Source organism: Myotis myotis, unplaced genomic scaffold (assembly GCF_014108235.1).
Source record: "Myotis myotis isolate mMyoMyo1 unplaced genomic scaffold, mMyoMyo1.p scaffold_m19_p_5, whole genome shotgun sequence".
NCBI classification, from domain to species: Eukaryota; Metazoa; Chordata; class Mammalia; order Chiroptera; family Vespertilionidae; genus Myotis; species Myotis myotis.
This window is the reverse complement of record NW_023416357.1, coordinates 88464985-88486906: the sequence shown is the minus strand read 5'-3', so window position 1 is coordinate 88486906 and position 21922 is coordinate 88464985. Positions and strand designations below refer to the sequence as shown.

The window sequence follows — 21922 nt, the reverse complement described above, 5'->3', positions numbered from 1 at the left end:
CCAAAAAGACAAGTCACGAAAAAAACCCCCACCATACCATTTTCCGCCTACAAAATTAACTTCCAGTTAGTGTTCAGATTTACCTACTGTGTTTTTTAATTGTAGTTTATTTCTTGAATTAGTGTCAAAATAAACTTTGTGCATTGCAGTTGTATGTTTTTTCTTAATTCCTTTTTATTCTGATATTTTCCTGCTTGCCTCATTAAGTTACTTTCTTCTTTGGGTCCTGATTTCCCTCCTGTTAAATAAGAGGGTCAAATTAAAGATCCTTTTAATTTGATTTTTTGAGGCATACAAACAGCAAGTATGAAGGAGCTCATTCAATTATTTGATGATAATTATTGTGCACTTGTGCTAGGTGCCATGGATACACTGGCAAAATAGAGGTAGTCCTTTCTTTTCTGGAGTACATGATATAATGGTAAGAACGGATAAGAGTTCAACAAGTGGGAAGGAAGAGAGCGAAAAACAGCATGAGCAGAAGTATGGGTAGAAAGGTGCTAGATGATATATTTTAGGGTATAGTGTCTAGATTTACCTAGCTGGGACAGGGTTGTGTGTAGAGGAATAGAAAGGTAAGGAAATAAACATTTGTTGAAAACCTACCATGTGCTCAACATTTTACATGTTATTTGAATTCATGCAGCTATGGCTATGACATAGATGCTATTCCCATTTTATAAATGAAGAAATTGAAACTCAGATTAAGTAACTTGCCTAAGGCAGCCGTGGGCAAACTACGGCCTGCGTGCGGGCCGCATCCGGCCGGCCGTTTGAAATGAATAAAACTATTGAAAAAAAAGACCGTACCCTTTTATGTAATGATGTTTACTTTGAATTTATATTAGTTCACACAAACACTCCATCCATGCTTTTGTTCCGGCCCTCAGGTCCAGTTTAAGAACCCATTGTGAGTCAAAAAGTTTGCCCACCCCTGGCCTAAGGTCACCCAGCAAATTAAGTGGCAGAACAGGAATTTATTGCATGGGTGTTTTTTTGTTGTTAATCCTCACCCGAGGATGTCTCTTCTTTTTTTTACAATATATTTTCATTGATTACAGTATTTTTATTGATTACAGAGAGGAGGGGAGAGGGAGGGATAGAAACATCAATGATGAGAGAGAATCATTGATTGGCTGCCTCCTGCACACCCCCTACTGGGGATTGAGCCCATAAACCGGGCATGTGCCCTGGACTGGAATTGAACCTGGGACCTTTCAGTTCACACGCCACCCTTCAGTCCTCAGGCCAATGCTCTATTCACTGAGCCAAACCTGCTAGGGCCCAAGGATGTTTTTTCCATTGACTTTTAGAGAGCGTGGAAGGGAGGAGGAGAGACAGAGAGAGAGAAACATCAACGTGAGAGAGACATTGGTTGCCTCCCACATGCACCCTGACCTGGGCCAGTGATCAAGGGTACAACCAAGGTATGTGCCTTTGACCGGAATCGAACCTGGGACCCTTCAGTTCAAGGGCCGCGACTCTATCCACTGAGCCAAACCAGCTAGGGCCAGAACAAGAATTTAAAGCCAAAATTTTAAGCCTCCATTATTTTTAAGAACACTCATTTTTATGAGTATTACATATGATCCAAATATTGCCACTTATTTTTTATATACTCATGTATTATTGATGACACTCTTTTTTTTTCCACTACAGGGAATGGGCAGGTGACAAGCATGGTTAAGCTGCCAGGTGGCAGATTCCAGATGGGAACAAATTCACCAGATGGCAGAGATGGTGAAGGACCTGTCCGGGAGGTGACAGTAAAACCTTTTGCCATCGACATATTTCCTGTCACCAACAAAGATTTCAGGTATATCAGGTATTCTTTCAGGAGGAGTAAAGGCTCTTTTAAATCATCATTACTTTTTAAACAATTCATAAGTTTTATTTTTAATATGTTTTTGTTGATTTTAGAAAGAGAAGAAGGGAAAGGGAGAGATAGATAGAAACATCAATGAGAAAGAAACATCAATATTGATTGGCTGCCTCCTGTATGCCCCTCACTGGGGATCAAGCCCATAGCCTGGGCATGTGCCCTGACTGGGAATAGAACCAGTGACCTCTTGGTGCATGGCTCAATGCTCAACCACTGAGCGACACAGGCTGTGCTCAAATCTTCATTCTTAATCTCTAGAACAGCGGTTCTCAACCTGTGGGTCGCGACCCCTTTGGGGGTCGAATGACCCTTTCACAGGGGTTGCCTAAGACCATCCTGCATATCAGATATTTACATTATGATTCATAACAGTAGCAAAATTTCAGTTATGAAGTAGCAAGGAAAATAATTTTGTGGTTGGGGGTCACCACAACATGAGAAACTGTATTGAAGGGTTGTGGCATTAGGAAGGTTGAGAACCACTGCTCTAGAAGGAAACTGGCTTGTTCACTATTACATATCTTTGCAATAATGCTGTGGGATAAGTGTATCTACTTTTTTTTAAGTGAAGAATCTGAAGTCCAAAAATGTTTACCTTACTCTCCGTTAGTGACAGACTTGAGCCTGTAACTCAAATTCCCTGATCCTTGAGCCAGTGGGTTTTCCATTACACTGGGCATAGCACAAGGATTATGGGCAAAAGTGACACACTCAACAGAAATTTCTTCAACAGGGAAAAAGGGACTGGGAGAAGGGTCATACTAGCAAAGTGCCTTAAATTCCCTTTATATTTACTTTGGGAAATGGTGTTGTTTTAGGAGTCAAACATTGTGGTTCTAACTCATTCTAAGAAGCCAAGTTGAAACGCCTTAGTTTCTTCAAGGTGATATGTTTTGTAACTTATCTTCAAATGGTACAGGTATGTGCCCTGGCTGGTGTGGCTCAGTTGGTTGAGTGTTGTCCTGTACACCAAATGGTCACTGGTTCAATTCCCTGTCAGGGCACATACCCAAGTTGGGGGTTTGATCCCTGTTCAGGGTGCATGCAGGAGGCAGCTAATTTATGTTTCTCAAATCGATATTCCTCCCTCCCTCCCCTCCCTCCTTTCCTCCTTTTCTCCCTCTCTCCTCTCCTCTGCCTCTAAAATCAGTAAAAGCATATTTTAAAAAAAGATTTATTAAAAAAAATAGTACAGGGGTGATTATGTAGAGGGGATGGAGGAAAGTAGAGGGAATGGGAAGATAATAAAGCAAATGTGGGAAACTACTTAAATGTTACATTTGTGGAGTTAAAACTTTTCAAGATAAAAGGTTATGGGGAAAAATTGATTCAGGAGACACACTGAAATAAGCATAGGATTGTTGATATACTCCTCAGGCCCTTTGACTCAGTGATTCCCCCTCTAGGGATTTGTCTGAAGGAAAGAATTAAAGTTGTCCAAAAACATTTAGCTAAAAAGATGACATTGTAAACAACTGTTAACAATTTAAGGATTATTTAAATACTAGAGGCCCAGCGTGCACGATTGTGCCAGTAGCTCGCTTCCGCTTGCCTCAGCTGACCGCCCTGCCCATCGCCTCTGGTAGCTCTCCAAAGCTGATAGCTCTCCGCCCCTAGTAGCTCGTGCTGTAGGAGGGGGAGGGAGGGGGCGGGGGGGAAACCGAGAGGTGTTCAATGCACCTCCTGGTGAGCAGTCATTACTACGTTATGGCCACGGGCCTTTTATAATATAGATATTGTATCAATATAATGATACTTAGCAGCCATTTAAAATCCTGTTGTCAAAAAGAGAGTCATGAGCCCAACCAGTATGGTTCAGTGGTTGAGTGTGGCTCAGTGGTTCGAATCCCTGTCAGGACACATACCCGGGTTGTAGGCTCCATCCCCAGTAGGGGGTGTGCAGGAGGCAGCTGTTCAGTGTTTCTTTCTCATCTCTCATTGATGTTTCTATCTCTCTATCCCTCTACCTTCCTCTCTGAAATCAATAAAAATATATTAAAACATATATATTTAAAAAGAGTTATGAGATGTTAAGTCAAGAAAGTAGCTTACAAAATAATATATAGCTTATGATCCCATTTTTTAAAACTATGTATATAGAATGTATATGCATTAAAAAAGTGGAAGTGCATTAGTTAACAGATTTTACCCATGTTTTTGTGACTTCCAAATGACAATAATTACAGGGAAGCACCTTGTTAAACAGGGTGGGAGGGTTGGGGAGTGGGGGCCAGGAAGAATATGGAATGATACATATTAGTTAGTGTGATAATGGATGATTTTAAATTTCCTCATTTTTCTACAATACCACGCGTACTACTTATATGTGCTTTTATTAATTTTTTTTTTCAGATAGGAAGGGAGAGAGAGAATCATCAGTGATGAGAGAGAATCATTGATCGGCTGCCTCCTGCATGCCCCACACTGGGGATCGAGCCCACAAACCAAGCATGTGCCCTTGACCAGAATCTAACCTGGGACCCTTCAGTCCCCAGGCTGATGCTCTATCCACTGAGCAAAACCAGCTAGGGCGCTTATATGTGCTTTTAAAACATATTTTTAAACAGGAAAATTGTTAAAATTGAGAAATCACTTCTGATCAGACTTGTACCATATCATGACAACCCAAAATAGATAGCTGCACAGTATGCACCTTTTAGATTTCAAGTTATGCTTAGTGCAGTGGTCGGCAAACTGCGGCTCGCGAGCCACATGTGGCTCTTCCATAAAATATCATGTGCGGGTGCACATGTACAGTGCGATTGAAACTTTGTGGCCCATGCACAGAAGTCAGTATTTTATGGAAGAGCCACACTCAAGGGGCCAAAGAGCCGCATGTGGCTCGCAAGCCGCAGTTTGCCGACCATTGACCTAGTTAGTGTATGGTAGAAATATAATGTCACTTCTAGTAAGCCCCTAAACTTTGCTTAGAACCACCCGACTTTGTCTGCCTCTCTGATAAAAGATTCTCAAGCTTTTCAGATGATCTCAATGCCCTCTGATGGGTGAATAATACCTTCTTTTTTTTTTTTTAATGTATTTTTATTGATTTTAGAGAGGAAGGGAGCGGGAGAGAGAGATAGAAACATCAGTGATGAGAGAGAGAATCATTGATCGGCTGCCTCCTGCACACCCCCCACTGGGGATCGAGCCTGAAATCAGGCATATGCCCTGACCGGGAATCGAACCGGTGACCTCTTGGTTCCCGGGCTGACACTCAACCGCCGAGCCACACCCGGCTGGGCAATAATACCTTCTTATATCAGAGGGCTGGCACAGACGAGGTGATAATGAAAACCATCCATCTCACCTTAGTAATCTGTGTGCTGAGATTTGCTAAACCATACCGAGCTATATGAAAATATATTCTAAAATCTCAGCAACTCAATTTTTTTCTTTAGTTTTTGTTTTTTCAGCAACTTATTTTTATTTGACTCAGTTTCTTTATTCTATTAGATGGAGATGATAACACCTGTTCTGCCTCCCTCTCATGAAATTAGGTATGTAAGAAAGACCTTTCAGAAAGGAAACCATTCCCCACCCTTAAATCTACTTGGCAGCTTTATTTATAATCTCTAAAAACTGGAGATAACCCACATGACCTGCAGTTGGTGAATGAGTAAACCAAATATGGTACATCCATACAGTGAAATACTACTCAGCAATACAAAGGAACAAACTACTGATACCTTTGACAACATGGATGAATCTCAGAAGCATTATGCTAAGTGAAAGAAGCCAGGCCCAAAAACTACATCCTGTATAGTTCAATTTATGTGAAAGTATGTATGCCAGGAAAGACAAAACCATAGGAACAAAAAACGGGCACAGAGGAATCTGGGGTATGTTTGATGAAACTGCTCTGTTTCTTGATTGTGGTGATGACTGTATGCTTTGTCAAAGTCACAAAAGCATACACTAAAAAAAACAATTTTACTGTATGTGAATTACACACACGGCAACAGATTTTTTTTTTTAAATATATTTTATTGATTTCTTACAGAGAGGAAGGGAGAGAGATAGAGAGTCAGAAACATCACTGAGAGAGAAACATCGATCAGCTGCCTCCTGCACACACCCTGGGGATGTGCCCCTAACCCAGGTACATGCCCCCGACCGGAATCGAACCTGGGACCCTTCAGTCCGCAGGCCGACGCTCTATCCACTGAGCCAAACCGGTTTCGGCGGCAACAGATTTTTTAAAAATATTTTTTTATTGATTTCAGAGAGGAAGGAAGAGGGAGAGAGAGATAGAAACATCCATGGTGAGAGAGAATCGTGGATCAGCTGCCTCCTGCAAGTCCCCCACTGGGGATCGAGCCCACAAACCGGCATGTGCCCTTGACCAGAATCAAACCTGGGACCTTATAGCAACAGATTTTAAAAGAAAATCTCCTGCTCAGGGTTTCAGGTGAATTCCTTGGAGTTCATGGGACCTCTGTGATGTGGGACTTACAGGATGAGGCTAGGTGAGCTTTTCAGCAGCAGGAAAGGTGAGGGTGGAGCACAGAACCCTTTCAGCTGAGCCAAGCGAAATCTCTCTTTGCAGGGAGTTTGTCAGGGAGAAAAAGTACCGGACAGAGGCCGAGACGTTTGGGTGGAGCTTTGTCTTTGAGGACTTTGTCTCAGATGAGCTTAGAAACAAAGCGACTCAGCAAATGAAGGTGAGAAAACCTGGGCTTGGAGCTGAGGGAACGGCAGTGGGACCTGGACATAGAGGCATGTGGGGCGCGGGGTCACCTGGGCCACGGTAGACATCAGACCTGAGAGCGGGAGGCAGGGAGGAAGCGAGAGAAGCCCTCCCTGGAAGGGTCCGGTGAATACTTCCTCCCAGGAAGGGACCGCTGAGCTGGTTTCTGGGTAGAGAGACTGTAAAGACCCAGATAGATACACATGGGGCTCAAGATACATCCTGCACAAGCAGAACGTCCTGACAGGCCTCCCTCTAATGAGGGCCGTGAGGTGTCAGGCTTCAGAGACTCCAGACACAGCCTCACTTGGACGCCCTGAGTCTTGGCCTGAAGGGTCTGCTCCGCCTCCTGTGTGTCAGTCGGGAGGGTGCACATGGTGGGTTCGAGCATCTTGCAGTCATGCTCTTTCTTCTTTGTAGCCTGTTCTCTGGTGGCTTCCAGTGGAAAGGGCTTTCTGGAGGCAGGTAAGGGTTGGTTCCTCCACCTTGTTTTCTACCCCTGGCGGGTTGGCTTCCCTAGCCCCCTTGCCCATCTAGGAATACTGAGCTAAAAGGAGAAGTTTCAGGAAAACAGCCAAGACACCTGTTCCCTAGTCCTCTTCCCATCACCCATCCCATTTTTCTTGTCAGTCTCATGTGTAGTCTCTTCGTTCTGGACCTCTCCTCACTCACCAAGCTCTCTTCCAATTTCTTTGCTTCCCCTAGTGTTAAAAGCTGAACTTAGGTGCCCTAAGCCTAGCCTTCCTCAGACTTCCCTGAGCTCCCAGAGCCTGTCTCATTTCCTCCTGGCTGTCAGCCCGCAGGTCCCGGCTCTGGCATCCGAGAGAGACTGGAGCTCCCAGTGGTACACGTGAGCTGGAATGATGCGCGGGCCTACTGTGCATGGCAGGGGAAACGGCTGCCTACTGAGGAAGAGTGGGAGTTTGCGGCCCGAGGGGGCTTAAAGGGTATAGAGCTACCAAGGCGATTCCCCTTTGTTCTGCTCTCTATCCTGCCCTGCATGGGGGTCTTTAAAGGGTGGGAAGGGCTCATGCTCCCTAGAGCAGTGAAGGACCAGCTGCTGTTGTTATTTTTATTTCTCATCTACCTCAGACCTATGTAAAATATGGTATTTATTTAAAATACCATAAAAACTAATAACTAAAAAAATGGAATGAAAAAAACAATTTTTTTTTATTGTTGGAGATTCTACAGAGATGTCATGTTTCAAAAAATACAGTTGGACCAACATAGCATAGAGAAGAGAAGAGTTATCCAAACCACATGCCTTTTCCATGGATGTATAGGGGTTAATATAAAAAATTGCTCTTTGCTCATAACTTAGTTGTTCTGCAATGCTCATTTAAAAAAGTTATGAGAGTGAAATAGCAATTCACCATATCCAGCCTCTACAGTTTGAACACCAACTATACCAATAGTCAAAGTTATTAATGTGATAAATGAGGTTGCTTGTTTATTTAGCCAATCGAAGTCCAACGAACAAGTTTATCAATGGTTACTCTTAATTTCTGCACTGATCTCAACATGCACTGGTCACAGGTGGTTTACAGAGGCATTGATCAGAACCACACCTAGGGTTGCACTGCCCTGGGGTAATGCAGGAGGCGGGGCTCCGAATGCAATGCAGTGAGTGGAAGGGATGGGCATGGGATATAAAAATAATCTCCTTTCGGTTCCCTCGCTCTCTTTCCCAACTCTTCACCTCTCCCCCCAATGCTTTCTCCTTGCTCTCCCGCAGGTCAGGTTTATCCCTGGGGAAACAAGTTCCAGCCAAACCGCACCAACCTGTGGCAGGTAAGACATGCATTCCTCACTCCTGTCCTTTCTCGGAGCATTGAGGCCTGCTGTCGGCTGGGCACTGTGTTAGGTGTGGGATTCAGAGGGCTGTGTCCTAAAGCTGGAAAGGGGCGAAGCCGGAGACAAGGCGGTGGTGCAGAGTGTGCGCAGGAGGACATCATTCGTTGCCTGAGAGTTCAGAGATGACATTTGAGCTGATCAAATAGGATTTTGCTAAGTGAAAAGAGGAGGAAAGGGTGTTGTCAAGCACAACACCATGCGTGCTGGCATTGTATTAGGAAAGGGTACTGTCTGTTTGGAAACATGCCAAATTCAGAGAGACTGGAGCACAGGGAAATGGTGGGGGTCCAGGGGGTGTTAGGAGATGAAGTAGACAGTGGGTTGGAGGCAGATTTTGGAGTAGATGCGCCAAGATAGGGTTTTAGATTTTACCCTCTAGGCTAGGCAGTGTGGAGCCAATGGAGGTTGTTATACAGGGGAGTAACAATATCAGATGTTGACTTGGGGAAGCTAACTCTTGCTAATTATGCAGGACTAGATGAAGCAGAGCTGCAGAGGTGGCAAGGGGTGTCTAGGTGATTATAAACACTTGAATTAAGTGGAAGTGGAATAGAGAGGAAGCCCAATGGGAGAGGCATGTCTGAGAAGATGGACAGGGTTTGGTAATTAATCGAATGTGGTGGGGTGGAAGAGAGTTGGACTCAAGCATGAATCCAAGCTTGGGCAACAGAGTGATGGTGCCACCATTATCCAAATAGATAATCTGCTTGTTGGGTCAGAGGGACAGAACTTGGTCAGGGTAGGATCAGCTTAGCTTAGGATGCCTTTGGGTCTTTTATATGTTCAGTCAGAGGTTGAAAATATGAGTCTGAAACTTAGGACAGAAGTCTGGGTCAGAGCAAGTAGCTTGCGAGTCATAAGCATTTACCTTAGGAAAGAATGATCCCGCCCTCCCACACTGGCCAGGAGACGCTGTAGAGTGAGCGGAGCACAACCTCAGTATTTTAGGGGGAAGCATTGACAGGGGCCTGAGAGGGAGACTGGACCTTTCAGATGATCTTGGGATCAGAGCTTTGCAGAAAGAGAAATCTGACATACCCTGTTTGATCTTTGATAAATTAACCATTTTGAACCTCAGTTGCTAGTTCCTTAAAGGGAGAGGATACTTGCCTCACAACCTTGCAAGGATTAAATTAAAAGACGTAAGTGTAGCAGCCTTAGCACATAGTAGGTGTTGAGTAAATTATAGCCCCTTCATCTTCCCTTTCATAAGAGCAATTTCCATAGAATCGTGGCAGCTGAACCCAATTTTAATGAGAGGCGTGAACAAGTTAAATAAATTGCATTCGCAAATATAGGTTACTTTTTGAAGAGTTTTGGTGGTAAAGAGCGAGAGATGAGAAAGGTAGAGTCAGGGCAGATGAGGCAGAGTTAAACCTGTTGGTGGTAGAAGAGAAAGAGGTGGTTCCTGAGAAGGGGGAGGGTGCAGGGCATGGAGAAGGAGAGGAAGAGGCTTTCTTCCCGAGGCTCCGAGCATGGGGCTCGAGGCCGAGGAGACGAAGTCTCTGAGAATGGAGACAGTGGGAGTGGGATGGGCTTGACGCGGACCACAGTGAGCACAGGGAAACCACACACTTCCTGATCCAGCTGGAGGTCCTGGTGGAGGACCTGAGGCAGCTGGTTTGGGAGCTCAGGTCGGGAACCTCGGGTCACTGCCACGTGCCCTTCCCCCTATTCCAGATGACCTTGGTTTCCCTGTGGGCAGGCAGGAACACCTGCCATGGGACAGGATGGCAAATCTTTTATCCTAAATCTCTTCTCAGGGAAAGTTCCCCAAGGGTGACAAGGCTGAGGACGGCTTCCATGGGGTCTCCCCAGTGAACGCGTTCCCCCCACAGAATAACTATGGTAAGATTTCTTATCGGTCGCCATCAACACTCACACGTGGCTGGTGGGAGCATTCTGCCTGATGGATGAGGCAGAGAGAAGCACCTGGGGCAGCATTTGCTCCCAGGGCTTTGATGGCTCACAGGCAGGCATGATGCCTCCCAGCAGGGAACTGACCCCCTGCTGTGCTGCAGGGCTCTATGACCTCGTGGGCAACGTGTGGGAGTGGACAGCTTCACCATACCAGGGTGCAAACCAGGATATGCGTGTCCTCCGGGGGGCATCCTGGATCGACACATCCGATGGCTCTGCCAATCACCGGGCCCGGGTCACCACCAGGTGAGGAGCTTGGTAGCTGAGGGCTGAGGGGCTGGAGGTGACCTCACAGAGCACAGGTGGCACCACAACTGGTGTTGGCACTCCTTCTGCATCTCTACTTGCACCAGGAGATGTGGGTACTGAAAAGGAAGCAGGTAGCGCTTGCCAGGAAAAAGAAAACAGTCCAGGACAGCTTGTGCCTTTCTTCTCAGCTCTCACACCCAGGGAGACTCTGTGTCCAGCATCTCAGTTACATGGGCTTCTCTTCTTGTCCTCATAAGTAGGTGTGCGGAGGGAGGGAAGTAGAATGGCCACATCAATAGGTCATGGCCATGGGTCATGGAAACATTGACTCTTCAAACAGGCGGGCACATGGAAAATCATTTCTACAACCATTTTGATTTACAGTCAAGTTAAAAATGGGCCCAGGAGGGTCCTGGGACCTGCTCATTTCAGACAGGTGGTTAGTGGTGGCACCTGGATGGAAGCATCCTAGGCTGCTGGTCCCCTGCTAGGACTTCCTGCTTCATTTGCCAGTAGATTTATTTTGGTTGATCTCCCTGCAACTCCTACTCTTTGGCTCCATAAGGACTGTAGAGGCCACTCAGGATATCAGATTTGCAGGTGTTTCTTTGACCCACAAAGGCCCCTGAATTCTCTCTTTTTTAGGACAAAGTGGTAGAAAAGTACTGGCCTAGAACCAGGAAACTGGGTTTGACATTGATTCTGTTGTGCTGTTGGAACAGTAGTTGGCCTTGGGCAAGACATTTAACTCTTTCTAGTATCTGCTCCTGGGTCTCTAAAATGGTGAACACATCTTGCCTTCCATAGCAGTTGGGAAATGGTAAGCGAGAGAATTCACTTGAAACTTTTTTGAAAAGTATGGAGAGCTGACTGGCACTGTGATACTCTCACTAACTGCCAACAGGTTTTTTTCCGGCTGAGTTATTCCTAACCACCAACAGTCACAGGTGCTAGTCATGGCCTCTCCTGCCTTCCAGCTCAGTCTCTCAGGACCACCGTCACTTCCTCCACCCAGCCCCAAGGCCGCTTCATGTCCCCGGGACTGCCCTCTGACCAGGCTTCTTTCCAGACCACGCCCTCCACAGTCCTTGGGCCCCCCAGGTCTCAGCAGGCCCTGGGAGGTGGAACAGGAAAGTTGGGTAAGGCCCAAGGCCCCTTTCTCAACATGTTCATTCTCTCTCCCCTTCTCTGGTGGCAGGATGGGCAACACTCCAGATTCAGCGTCTGACAACCTAGGCTTCCGCTGTGCTTCCAATATAGGCCGACTGCCTGGGGAGCTGTGAGCAGCCACGCAGCCACGAAGAGTGCTCCGTAGTACCCATGCCACTCACTGGCCACATTTCAAACAGCCAAGCTCTTCAACTTCCACCTTCTCCTCCTCTGCCCCTTTTGACGGGCACCTCTCACTTGGTGGCAGGTGGGCGGGAGAGACCTCTCGCCTCAGAGGAGGCCATGTCTCTTGGTGAAGGGCCCCAACGCACTGATTGTGGCCAGGAGCTGGGTGTTTTTATTAGAGGTCAAATATCAACTATACAGGGGCCAAGTACTCAAACAATTGGGGCGCGTCCTCTTAAAGGCAGTGTGTTAAAATCCTTTTAAGTCAGTTCCCTTCCCCTTTCTCAGTGTCTGATTCAGGGACCTGACATTGTTTCTTAGGGCAGAATTTCCCCACCTCTCTGTTTTCCCAGCAAATTGCTGTGGAAAGGAGATGCTGCCTTCATTTGTACAGTGTTTCTGTGTGCCTCTGAAGGCACTTGATTTCCGCTCTCTGTATGTGAAATGGAGAAATGTGGGCTCTTTAAAGCGCAATTCAGTCTTCAAAGGGTCCAGGACAGTGGTTCTCAACCTTCCTAATGCTTCGACCCTTTAATACAGTTCCTCATGTTGTGGTGACCCCCAACTATAAAATTATTTTCGTTGCTACTTCATAACTGTAATTTTGCTACTGTTATGAATCGTAATGTAAATATCTGATATGCAGGATGTATTTTCATTGTTACAAATTGAACATAATGAAAGCATAGTGATTAATCACAAAAACAATACGTAATTATATATGTGTTTTCCGATGGTTTTAGGCGACCCCTGTGAAAGGGTCATTCGACCCACAAAGGGGTCGCGACCCACCAGTTGAGAACCGCTGGCCTAGGAGAACAGGGTATTAACCAGGCCAAACTGTGCCTCCTGCGAGTCACAAAGTAAATGATACTCCAGAAAGACAAACATGAGAAGTGTCCCTTTCTGTTGTTAATTATGCAAGGGCTTCCTTATGCCTCTGGAAACCTGTCCCCTGGAGAAGGACCTGCTCCCATGGTGTCACTGGACATTGTGAGGTCAGTAAAATCCCCCGTGATTGTATATCTCAGACGGCTGTCTGTTTTCTCCTCACCCTGGGACCCTAAGGGAAGTGCATCCGAGGGTCAGTAACTCTGGGCCTCCCCTGAGCAGACACTGAGATGGTGGTACCACTGGGAGGTGGAGAAGCCGGAAGGCTCCTGGCGGTCAGACCACATCCAGTGCCCTCCTTTGTGCCCAGGCCCCAACTGCATTGTGATGGGAGTGCCTTTCGCTTGTGCAGAGCCTCTGAGGGGAGAGTGGCCCAGGTCCAGCGGTCCTGGCCTGGACCAATGCCTTCTCTGCACAACCTCATTTCTTTGACGAGTGTTTCTGTGGCTTCCCCTCCCTGCCTCCCCCTCCCCCGCATCCCTCCTGCCAGCACCTCAGTAGTCCTCCTCAGCCGGGGAGAGCAGCACAGCCTTGGGTGTGTTCTCAAAGAGGGCAGCCCGGTTCTGCTCCTGGCCCTTCTTCACCCAGTGGCCGTAGATTCGGAAAGCATAGGCATCGATGAGCCGGCGCAGAGGCCGGAGGGAATAGGGGTCACGCATGATGATCTCCCGGGTCACAGGCTTCACCCGGTGGTACTGGTAGTAGATCCGCACTGAAGCCAGCACTGTCAGAGCGATCACCTGCCGAGGGAGGGCCAGGACTGAGAGCCTGGAGCGCCCCCTGGGTCCTTCCCAGTGTTCCCCCAGTTCCTGCCCTACCAGTACTAGCAGGCATTTAGACTGTCAGAGGACATCTGTCTTCCCTGGAGCCAGAGTTCTGGGAACCATCATGGGTGGATGAGAGGGGGAGGGCAGGTGCCCTGGAAACCCTAGCCTGTAAGTAGTGTGAGTAGCGGTCCCTGGGGGGCTTGGGCTCCAGGGCCCTGGATGGGAAGGGAGCTTCAATACCTTGAACTTGCCCCGGGGGCTGAAGTGCCGCACTTCCTCCACGTCATACTGCTGGAAGAAGGGATGCGCTAAGGCCTCTTCTGCCGTCAGGCGGCCCTGGGGGTTCACCACCAAGAAGCGGGAAACCTGAGAGAACGGGGTGGGTAGTGAAAACAGCAAGGCAGGCTCCCTGCCAGCGCTTCAGAAGCCGTGGGGTCTCCTCGCAGACCCCTCCACCCTGTGCCTGGCACACTCCCCTCCTTCCCGTGGTGGACTGCCCCTCGCCTGAGCCCAGGAGCCAGCGGGCCTGGCCCCTCACCAGGTCTTTCACGGTGTCCGAGTAATCATCCCACTCGGGTGAGCCAAACTGGTAGTTGCCGCTCATGATCATCCTCAGCATCAGCATCTGCTTCCGGTGCCAGAAGGGCGGGGAGCCAGCCAGCAGGGTGTACATGATGACCCCTGTGCTCCACCTGTCACCAGGTGGGTGGGAGGAAGGCAGGCGGACTGGCTGTAGCTCCGGCCAGTTCCTCCCCTCCCCAGCCAGGTGTTCCGGCCATGGTGGCATCCCTGTCCCTTCCCCCCAGCACACTCACATGTCCACCTCCTTCCCGTAGCCCGGGTGGTCACTGTTCATGGAGCACTCAATGATCTCGGGGGCCAGGTAGCTGGGGGTCCCACAGATCTCTGCAGGAACAGTTACCATCAGGATAGGTCAGCAGGGGGAACTTGGAAGAAGAAGGTCCGAAGAAACAAGATGGAACAGAAATAGTGCTTGGACTGGGACTCGCCTAGCACTGGCCAACTTCAGGGCCAAGGGCAGGGGCCAGAGCTGGCTCGTAGGGCCACCCACTTGGGGCCTGTTGGTTCCCTGGTCACATCTAACTATTCTGGCCTAGAACTCAGGCCGTGGGAACCTGGCTCAACTCGGTCCTGAGAAGAGGACCTGCCTGAAAAGGCACCTAACCCTGAAATGATAGGATTTTTATTCTGGGGGGATATAGGGGAAGGTCCTGGGCAATCTCTGTTCCTGGGAGAGTTGGTGAGAAAGCCAGGCCTCGTTACCGGACCTCGTAGCTTCTCTCCTGGCTTCAGCTGGCAGGAAAAGCCAAAGTCTGTGAGCTTGATGTTCATGTCATCGTCCAAGAGGATGTTCTCGGGCTTCAGGTCCCGATGGACGATGTCGAGTTTGTGCAAGGTGCAGATCACCTCCAGCAGGGCTCTCATAATCTTCCTGGGGTGGGACAGGAGCGTGTCACTCTGCTCTCTGCAGGGTCAGGTGGCGGGGAGGGAGACCAAAGCCCACATACCAGGCCGACTGCACAGGAGAGAGGGCGGCTGGGACGGTCGGACTGAGCCAGGGAGGGAGGTCACAACCCAGCAGTGCACACCCTCCGGGACCTGGGTGCCTGTCGCACGGGCTTGGGCAGGGAGTGGGGAGAGGGGCACGTGGACCCTCACCTGGTTTCCTTCTCACTCAGGGTGACCTTCTCAGTGAGGTAATCAAAGAGCTCCCCTTTCTTCATCCTGTGGTGACAGAGGGTTTGTAGCTGGATTGATCTCAAGACCACCCCCTTCTTAGCCTGCTCCCAGAGAGCTCTTCCTCACCCCAATCCCTCCAGAGGCAAAGGACCAGGGTCTGCAGGGAGGAGCTGGGAAGTGAGTGGAGAGGTTGTCTGGGAAGATTGGAACAAGAGCAAGGGAGGCTGGAGGGGTGGTATGGCATCAGTGTGAGGGTCTCTCCCATCTGTGGGAGTGACAGCATGGACAGATCTATCAGGGCCAAAATCAAGGGCTGGGAGATGAAAAACTGGCCGAAAGCCCTCCTGGCCCAAGGGCCCAGACCCCAAACAGAAGGACAGGAGTATCCTGATATTTTTCAGGCACAAATGGAATGAGTGTTGAGTGTTGGAGGAGCAGTTGTGCCTGTTAGGATTAAGAATTGCAGTTCAATCTTCTCACTTCTTGGGATGCTCTATAAAGAGGTGTCCGTTAGAAAAATCTAGTCATAACCTGGAGGGCAACTTGGGGCAGCATTAAAAATAGATTCCCCAAGTAACTTCTTCAAAGGTTAGGGACATCTGAGCTGCCCCCAAGGACAGGGCCACTGAGCGGGGCTGGGACAGCTGCGGCTGGTCCAGTCTGGAGGGTCCCTGGGAAAGTCTCCCTGTGTTAAATAGGAAAGGTGCATCCTGCCCCCTCTCACCCGCTCCTCCAGGGAAAGCAGTTGGATTCCTAGGGCACAAGGGATGTTGCTGGAGTCCCAGAGAGGCAAGAAAACCATTGAGCTTAGCTGCTAGGGCAGGGAGAGGGGTTCCATTTGAAGAAACAACCTAGAATTCACAGATATAAGCCTTGCTTTATACACTATCTGTACTGTGTTCACAAAAAGCAACATGTGAGTCCCATTTTTGTTGTTTTAATTTCAACTTAAAGACACTAGGTGAACTCACTATTAGCAATAGCAGCAGCAGCACCAGCAGCAGGTTTACCTGTAAGTACTGGGGACTGTGCAAGGTACATGAGCAGGCTCTGCCTTCTGGAGCCGGCCGTTTAATTGTACACACAGGCCAAGTTACGTGTTTCTCCAAGCAAAACCACAGTAGGGCCACAATAGGAAACGTTCCAACAATACAAAGTTTACCTGAATAATTTTCTCAAGAAACCCAGTCCCTAAATTAGCTGTTATATAGGGAGAAATCAAGACACCCCTTTAACAGTGAGCCATGCAGAGAGATTTCTGTTTTTCAACAAGGACTGGGTGGAGTGGGGAAGCAATGAGCCGGGGAATTCTTTTTGCTGGGAACCTTTTCTAACAAAAAAGGGCAATAATGCCCTGCCCAGTGTGGTTCAGTGGATAGAGCATCAGCCCAAGGGTCTCAGGCTTGATTCCCAGTCAAGGGCACGTCTCTGAATTGTGGGTTCACTCCCTGGCCCAGTCAGGTGCATGTGGGAGGCAGCCAGTCGTGTCTCTCTCACATTCCACCCCCCTCTCCCTCTTCTCCAATCCTTCCCTCCCTTCCAATCTCTCTAAAAATCACTGGCAAAAAGTATCCTTGGGTGAGGATTAACAAGATAAAGAAAGAAAGCCTCCAGCCCGTAAGTGGTGGACCCAGGATTCAAAGCCGGGCAGCCTGACCCCAGGGGCTGACCTGCCTAAAGCACTTGTGATCCTACTTGGCATCTACAGTGTGTGTAGCGGGCTGGCTGCTGGAGGGGAGACCACAATGGGAAGCTCTCTGATGAGCCTCGGGGTATGGCTGGCTCCAGGGCTGGGTACTTACAGATCAAACACCAAGAAGAAGAAAGTGTTGGTCTCATAATTGTCCTTCAGCTGTACTGAAATGGAAATGGCTGGCTTGCCTCAGGGAGCAGAGGAGCCTGGGCAGAGGCAGTGGGGTCTAGGGGCAGGGGGAGGAAAGCTGCTGGGGCCGACTGCACAAATGAAGGGGGTATCTGGATGCTACTCTAAGGAGGCCCCCCAGGGGAGGGGGCAGGCCCAGTGACTTCACACCCCACTCCCCCGCCCTCACCCAGTCCCAGACCTGCCGGTGCCCCTTTCTGTCTGGCTGGGAGAGGAGGCTTCGAGCTGAGTCCCCGGAGCAGCCTTCCTGGAGGTTGGAGCTGGGAACCTCAAGCCTCAGGAACTGGGCCAGTGGGCCTCAGGGTGCAGGAGACACCCTGGACAATTCTGGCTAGCTGCATGGTGGGCTGCACTCCCTGACTTGGGTTCTCAGGGCAGAAGCAAGGTGGAGCTCCCCGCTGTGGCTGGGAGCCAGCACTCACCGATGTTGGGGTACCCTGACACCTTGCGCAGGATGTCCACCTCCTTCAGCGTGGCCTCTCGCAGCTCCTGCACCTCCTTGGGGCTGAAGCTGCCCCCGCCGGTGACGTCAATGATCTTCACAGCATACTCCTTGCGCGTGGGCTTGTGGATACAGCGCCTGACGACACTGCTAACTCCCCTGGGGGTGCAGAGGACAGGAGTTCTCAGCGGGTGCCCCAAGTCCAGGCCACAGCAAAGATGTCCTGCCTTGTCCCCCAACTCCCTGTGAGCTTTTGGGAGAAGTGGGGTGCTGATGAGTCACAAGCCTGGTCTCAGGCCTCATAACTCCCAGTTCAGTGTTCGTTCACACATAGAAAGGCCGTACACTCTCAAGGCCCTAGCTTCCTTTGACCCCTGATCTCTGACCCTGGCCCAAAGCTGGGTTTGGATGTGCTTGTCACCAGCGTCAGTCAGGGTTGCGGGAAGCTCTTTGCCAGGAGAGGTCACTGATCTGGGTCCTCGCACCTTACCTTCCTGGTCAGGAGGGGAGGACCCAAACTGAGGGGTGGAAATGGCCTGGGTGCCCAGGGTCCAGCAGAGATTGGCCCAGAGGTTGGCAGAGCGGCTGGAGCCTAGGACAGCGTTTCCTGGAAAAGGTCTGGGCCTTACCTGCCCAGGATCTCCTTGGGCTCATAGTTCTCATAGAAACCCTCTGTGGAATGTGAGTCCAGCTGCGCCTCGTCCCATGTCATGCTCAGCTCCTTGGGGTGGTTCTGAAGGGCTCTGAGAGGGAACAGAAAGATGCTGTCAGCGCTCCCGGCTTGGGGGATGTGCTCTTTGAGGGTGGGAACCAGTTTTCACGCATTTTTGTCTCGCCTGGCACAGGGCTGGACTATTGTGAATGTTCAAAATGAATGTTTGAGAATTGAAAAAATGCTTTGAAAAGAGTCGAGCATCGTTCTTCCCACTGGCTGTAAACTCTTACGAGTCCAGGCGACCATGTTTCCCTGCATGTTCTCACTGTAAGCTGCTCCCCCTGGGGGAGGGGATGGGCAGCCAGGCCCAGGCCTGCGGGGACATCGGGACCCAAGCTTAGCTCTGAGGAGGCCGGCACAGCCTTGATTTTAGAACTACCGAGGCCCTGGCTGGTTAGCTCATTTGGTTAGAGCAGTGGTTCCCAAAGTGGGCCACATGCCTCCCAGGGGGGGCAATTTGATTTTTAAGAGGGGCAATTGGAGAATGAGTTATTGACAGTGACTTTTTTGCATTTCTTATGGTTCTAGGGGCCTCATATACAGTCTATAAATGTATATTGTGACCTAGTTATGCATTTCAGTTCCCTATTATATTTTTGAAACTTTATTTGCTATTTTTCATATCACTTCATATTATTATTTTTTAACAATTTCTTAGTGATTACCTCAGTACTTCAACTGTCCTTTCGTTCTTTCATTTTTCTCTTTCATGGATGCCATGTTCTTTGGAAACTTGTTTTAGACCAAGTTAATGGCCTTTTAGGCTTCCTTCACATGAATAGTTCACTTTTTAAATAATAAGAATTATATGTCACGGGGGTGGGGGGAGGATCAGGATTTTAGAGCTGCTTAGGTGGGGCATGGCCAAAAAAGGTTGGGAACCACTGGGTTAGAGTATCATCTCAATATGCCAAGGTTGTGGGTTCAATCCCTGGTCAGGGCACATACAAGAATCAACCAATGAATGCATAAATATGTGGAACAACAAATCTATGTCTTTCTCCCTCCCTCCCTCTCTCTCTAAAATTAATCAATAAAAATAAATTTAGACAGAACCACAGACAACCTCTCCAGAGGGCAAAGTAAAGTGGCTTCCTTTCCTCTTTGAGGACATAAGGCTGGTCCTGCTTACTTCTGCCTGCTCTCTGCACTTGTGGAAAAGGTAGAAGCCACACAATTTCTTTTTTTTTTTTTTAATATATTTTATTGAATTTTTACAGAGAAGAAGGGAGAGGGATAGAGAGCTAGAAACATCGATAAGAGAGAAACATCGATTAGCTGCCTCCTGCACGCCCCCCACAGGGGACGTGCCCGCAACCAAGGTACATGCCCTTGACCGGAATCGAACCCGGGACCCTTGAGTCCGCAGGCTGACGCTCTATCCACTGAGCCAAACCGGTTCGGCGAAGCCGCACAATTTCATCTTCTTACTATGCTGCTCTTACAGCCTGTCCTTATCTACCCCAGTCCTGTCTGACCCTGAAAACGCCCCTTCTTTCAGAACATGCTCCTTCCTCACTCATTTTGTCTTTACCCTGGACCTTCATAACCATCTTTCATGCCTTCATCCTTTTATATTCTTTGAAAAGCACTGTGCCAGATGCCCTGAGGGATGCAGAGCTTGATGGGGGAATTCTGGTCCCAGCCTCCGCTATCACTTGTCAGTGTGTGCTGTCATGTCCCCCATTAAGCTGTGATCTTGTCTAGGATGTCCCCGTCCCAGCCATCCTGCCCCTCTGTATGTATCCAGTGCAGGCACATAGCAGGAGCTGCTCCCGGAAGGTGAGTTGATGGTGGAGGTATTCTTTTGGTGCAGGGTCTGTCAGCAGAATGGCCCATGTCCTACTAGCGATGGCCCGTGAGCCCTGAGTGGTCCTGCCACAGTGTGGGGCAGTACAGAGCCAGGACATTCAGGCCTGGACAGAGGAGCTAAGCTCCGGGTACTGACCTTGGATGAAGGGTTTGAGGAATGGAGAAAGTCATCCACCAACAGGAAGAACAGCAGACAGAAAATGGGCACAAGCTGCCACTGAGCAGGGCCCAAACTCTTCTAGTCCCATATCTCCTGCCTTTTCTGGGCCCAACAAGGCCTGGCTTGTCACAGGGGCTGATTTGCTGAGCAGCCAAGCTGCAGCCCTGGCTGCCTCAGGCCTCGGGCTGGCCGTTCCAGGAAGCCTGGTGTCCCCACTGCTGGGTGCCTGGTTATCAGAAGCCTCCTGCCAGCAGCAGGCTGCTTCTGTCCTGTCAGCAACCCCAACTGAGCACAGGAGAGTCTGTTCCCTGTAACATCAAGTTCATTTCCTGGCAAGTCCTTATAAGTTCTCAACACTGCGTAGCACCAGCTCTTTCCCTCCCCCAGCCCTCCCCGGGCAGAGAATACATCTGGACCCACCCAGGATGCCATCCGGCTGGGGATGCATTCCACGGCATGGCCAGGTCCAGCTGGTTCTGACGGCATTTCTCTCTCTTGGTGTGGGCTGGGGAGGTTTCTCTTGTTCCCTCCTTTGGCTCCAGGCCTAACTTGGGGCTGATTTTATGCGTCTGTTCACTGCCTCCACCTGCACCCCCACAATCTTCCCAAAACCCTTTTGAAAAGGGTCACCAAATAGGCTTAATCCTTTCTGGAACATACTGTCCTTTCCAAAACTCAGTCTGAATCAGTCACAGGGACCCACTTTCTAAACTCTCCAGTCAATGCCATCACTCTTCTGGTCCACCTGCCTTCAGAAGGGAAGTGGGTCCAATGGACTTCGGGGTTTCTACTTCTCTAACCCACAGCCTCCCCCTAACCGTCTGCCGCCTGGCTTTTGTCCATCACTGGCCCAGCTACTCACCGTTAGGTCCTCGCAGGCCCTTGAGTGGACTTGACAGGAATCTCAAAGGTCCCAGAGCCCCTTGGAGAGAGGGGACAACAGAGGACTGCAGTGTGTCCTGAGCCGACAGCTGTGGCCGGAGCAGGATATTTTGCTGCTCTTCCTTCGTGCTTTGCTACTTGATGAGGGAAGGCTGAGGTGCCAAAAATAAATCACCAGAGCAAACCCGGGATGCAGGCCAAGGCTCAGCAAGGGACAACGCACGGGCGTCTCTCCAGCGGTGACCTCTGGTGGAGGGCGAGGGAAGTTCGGGTGACCTGGGAACAGGCGTGATAGCATGAGGCGACGATTTTCCTTCTGGAGCTACTTGGTCTCCAGGCCCAGAGGGTCTAAAGCCAACCTGTTTCTCTGGGAGCCGTTTCTGTGTTTGGTGTGATCAGGAAACAGCACACTGGTGCACCCACGCTAGTGCTGGGACCTGGACATCAGGATCTGCTCAGGGACAGTTTGTGTGGCTGCCCCACAAAATGCAGACCTTAAAGGTTAGGGAACATCCCCTTCAAGGAATTGACCTTGGATCTGTCTCCATTATCTCATCCTTAACCCATTTTGTTGTCAGCCTGAAGTTTCTACTGGGAAGAGTTTTTTTTTTATTGATTTCAGAGAGGGAGAGGGAGATAGAAACATCAGTGATGAGGATTATTTATCGGCTGCCTCCTGCACGCCCCCTACTGGGGATGGAACCTACAACCCAGACATATGCCCTGACCAGGAGGGA

The 21922-nt window shown here is 49.3% G+C and overlaps 2 protein-coding genes across 10 annotated transcripts in view; one reads left to right on the top strand and one right to left on the bottom strand.

Annotated features, from left to right (window-relative positions):
• SUMF2 (sulfatase modifying factor 2) overlaps nucleotides 1–21922 on the top strand; it is a 28320-nt gene that overhangs the window by 637 nt on the left and 5761 nt on the right. For 2 of the 7 annotated variants that reach the window (XR_004967702.1, XR_004967703.1), the window contains exons 2-8: nucleotides 1660–1825; nucleotides 6432–6546; nucleotides 6993–7037; nucleotides 7369–7519; nucleotides 8311–8366; nucleotides 10193–10277; nucleotides 10451–10595. Coding sequence is in view for 5 of the 7 variants with exons in the window: in XM_036310497.1 (XP_036166390.1) it covers nucleotides 1660–1825; nucleotides 6432–6546; nucleotides 6993–7037; nucleotides 7369–7519; nucleotides 8311–8366; nucleotides 10193–10277; nucleotides 10451–10595; nucleotides 11797–11881 (848 nt within the window). In the remaining 2 variants the exon portion in view is untranslated. Of the gene's footprint in view, nucleotides 1–1659; nucleotides 1826–5338; nucleotides 5383–6431; nucleotides 6547–6992; nucleotides 7038–7368; nucleotides 7520–8310; nucleotides 8367–10192; nucleotides 10278–10450; nucleotides 10596–11796; nucleotides 12547–21922 lie in introns of those variants that run through there. The other 5 variants (XM_036310501.1, XM_036310498.1, XM_036310497.1 and 2 more) reach the window with 5 other exon arrangements.
• Nucleotides 7724–21847, bottom strand: PHKG1 (phosphorylase kinase catalytic subunit gamma 1). 3 transcript variants are annotated; one of them, XM_036310493.1, is made up of 11 exons: nucleotides 20280–21847; nucleotides 18246–18359; nucleotides 17597–17775; nucleotides 17095–17149; nucleotides 15272–15337; nucleotides 14881–15044; nucleotides 14407–14497; nucleotides 14130–14283; nucleotides 13832–13957; nucleotides 13318–13564; nucleotides 7724–11712 (listed from the first exon to the last, which is right to left on the bottom strand). In XM_036310493.1, exons 1-10 carry the CDS (start codon nucleotides 20312–20314, stop codon nucleotides 13319–13321), a joined length of 1230 nt encoding a protein of 409 aa, XP_036166386.1. In that variant the 5' UTR covers nucleotides 20315–21847; the 3' UTR covers nucleotides 7724–11712; nucleotide 13318. The 3 variants fall into 3 exon arrangements, with proteins under 3 accessions (XP_036166386.1, XP_036166387.1, XP_036166389.1); XM_036310494.1 differs by having other exon boundaries at nucleotides 7724–10714; XM_036310496.1 differs by having other exon boundaries at nucleotides 21166–21845.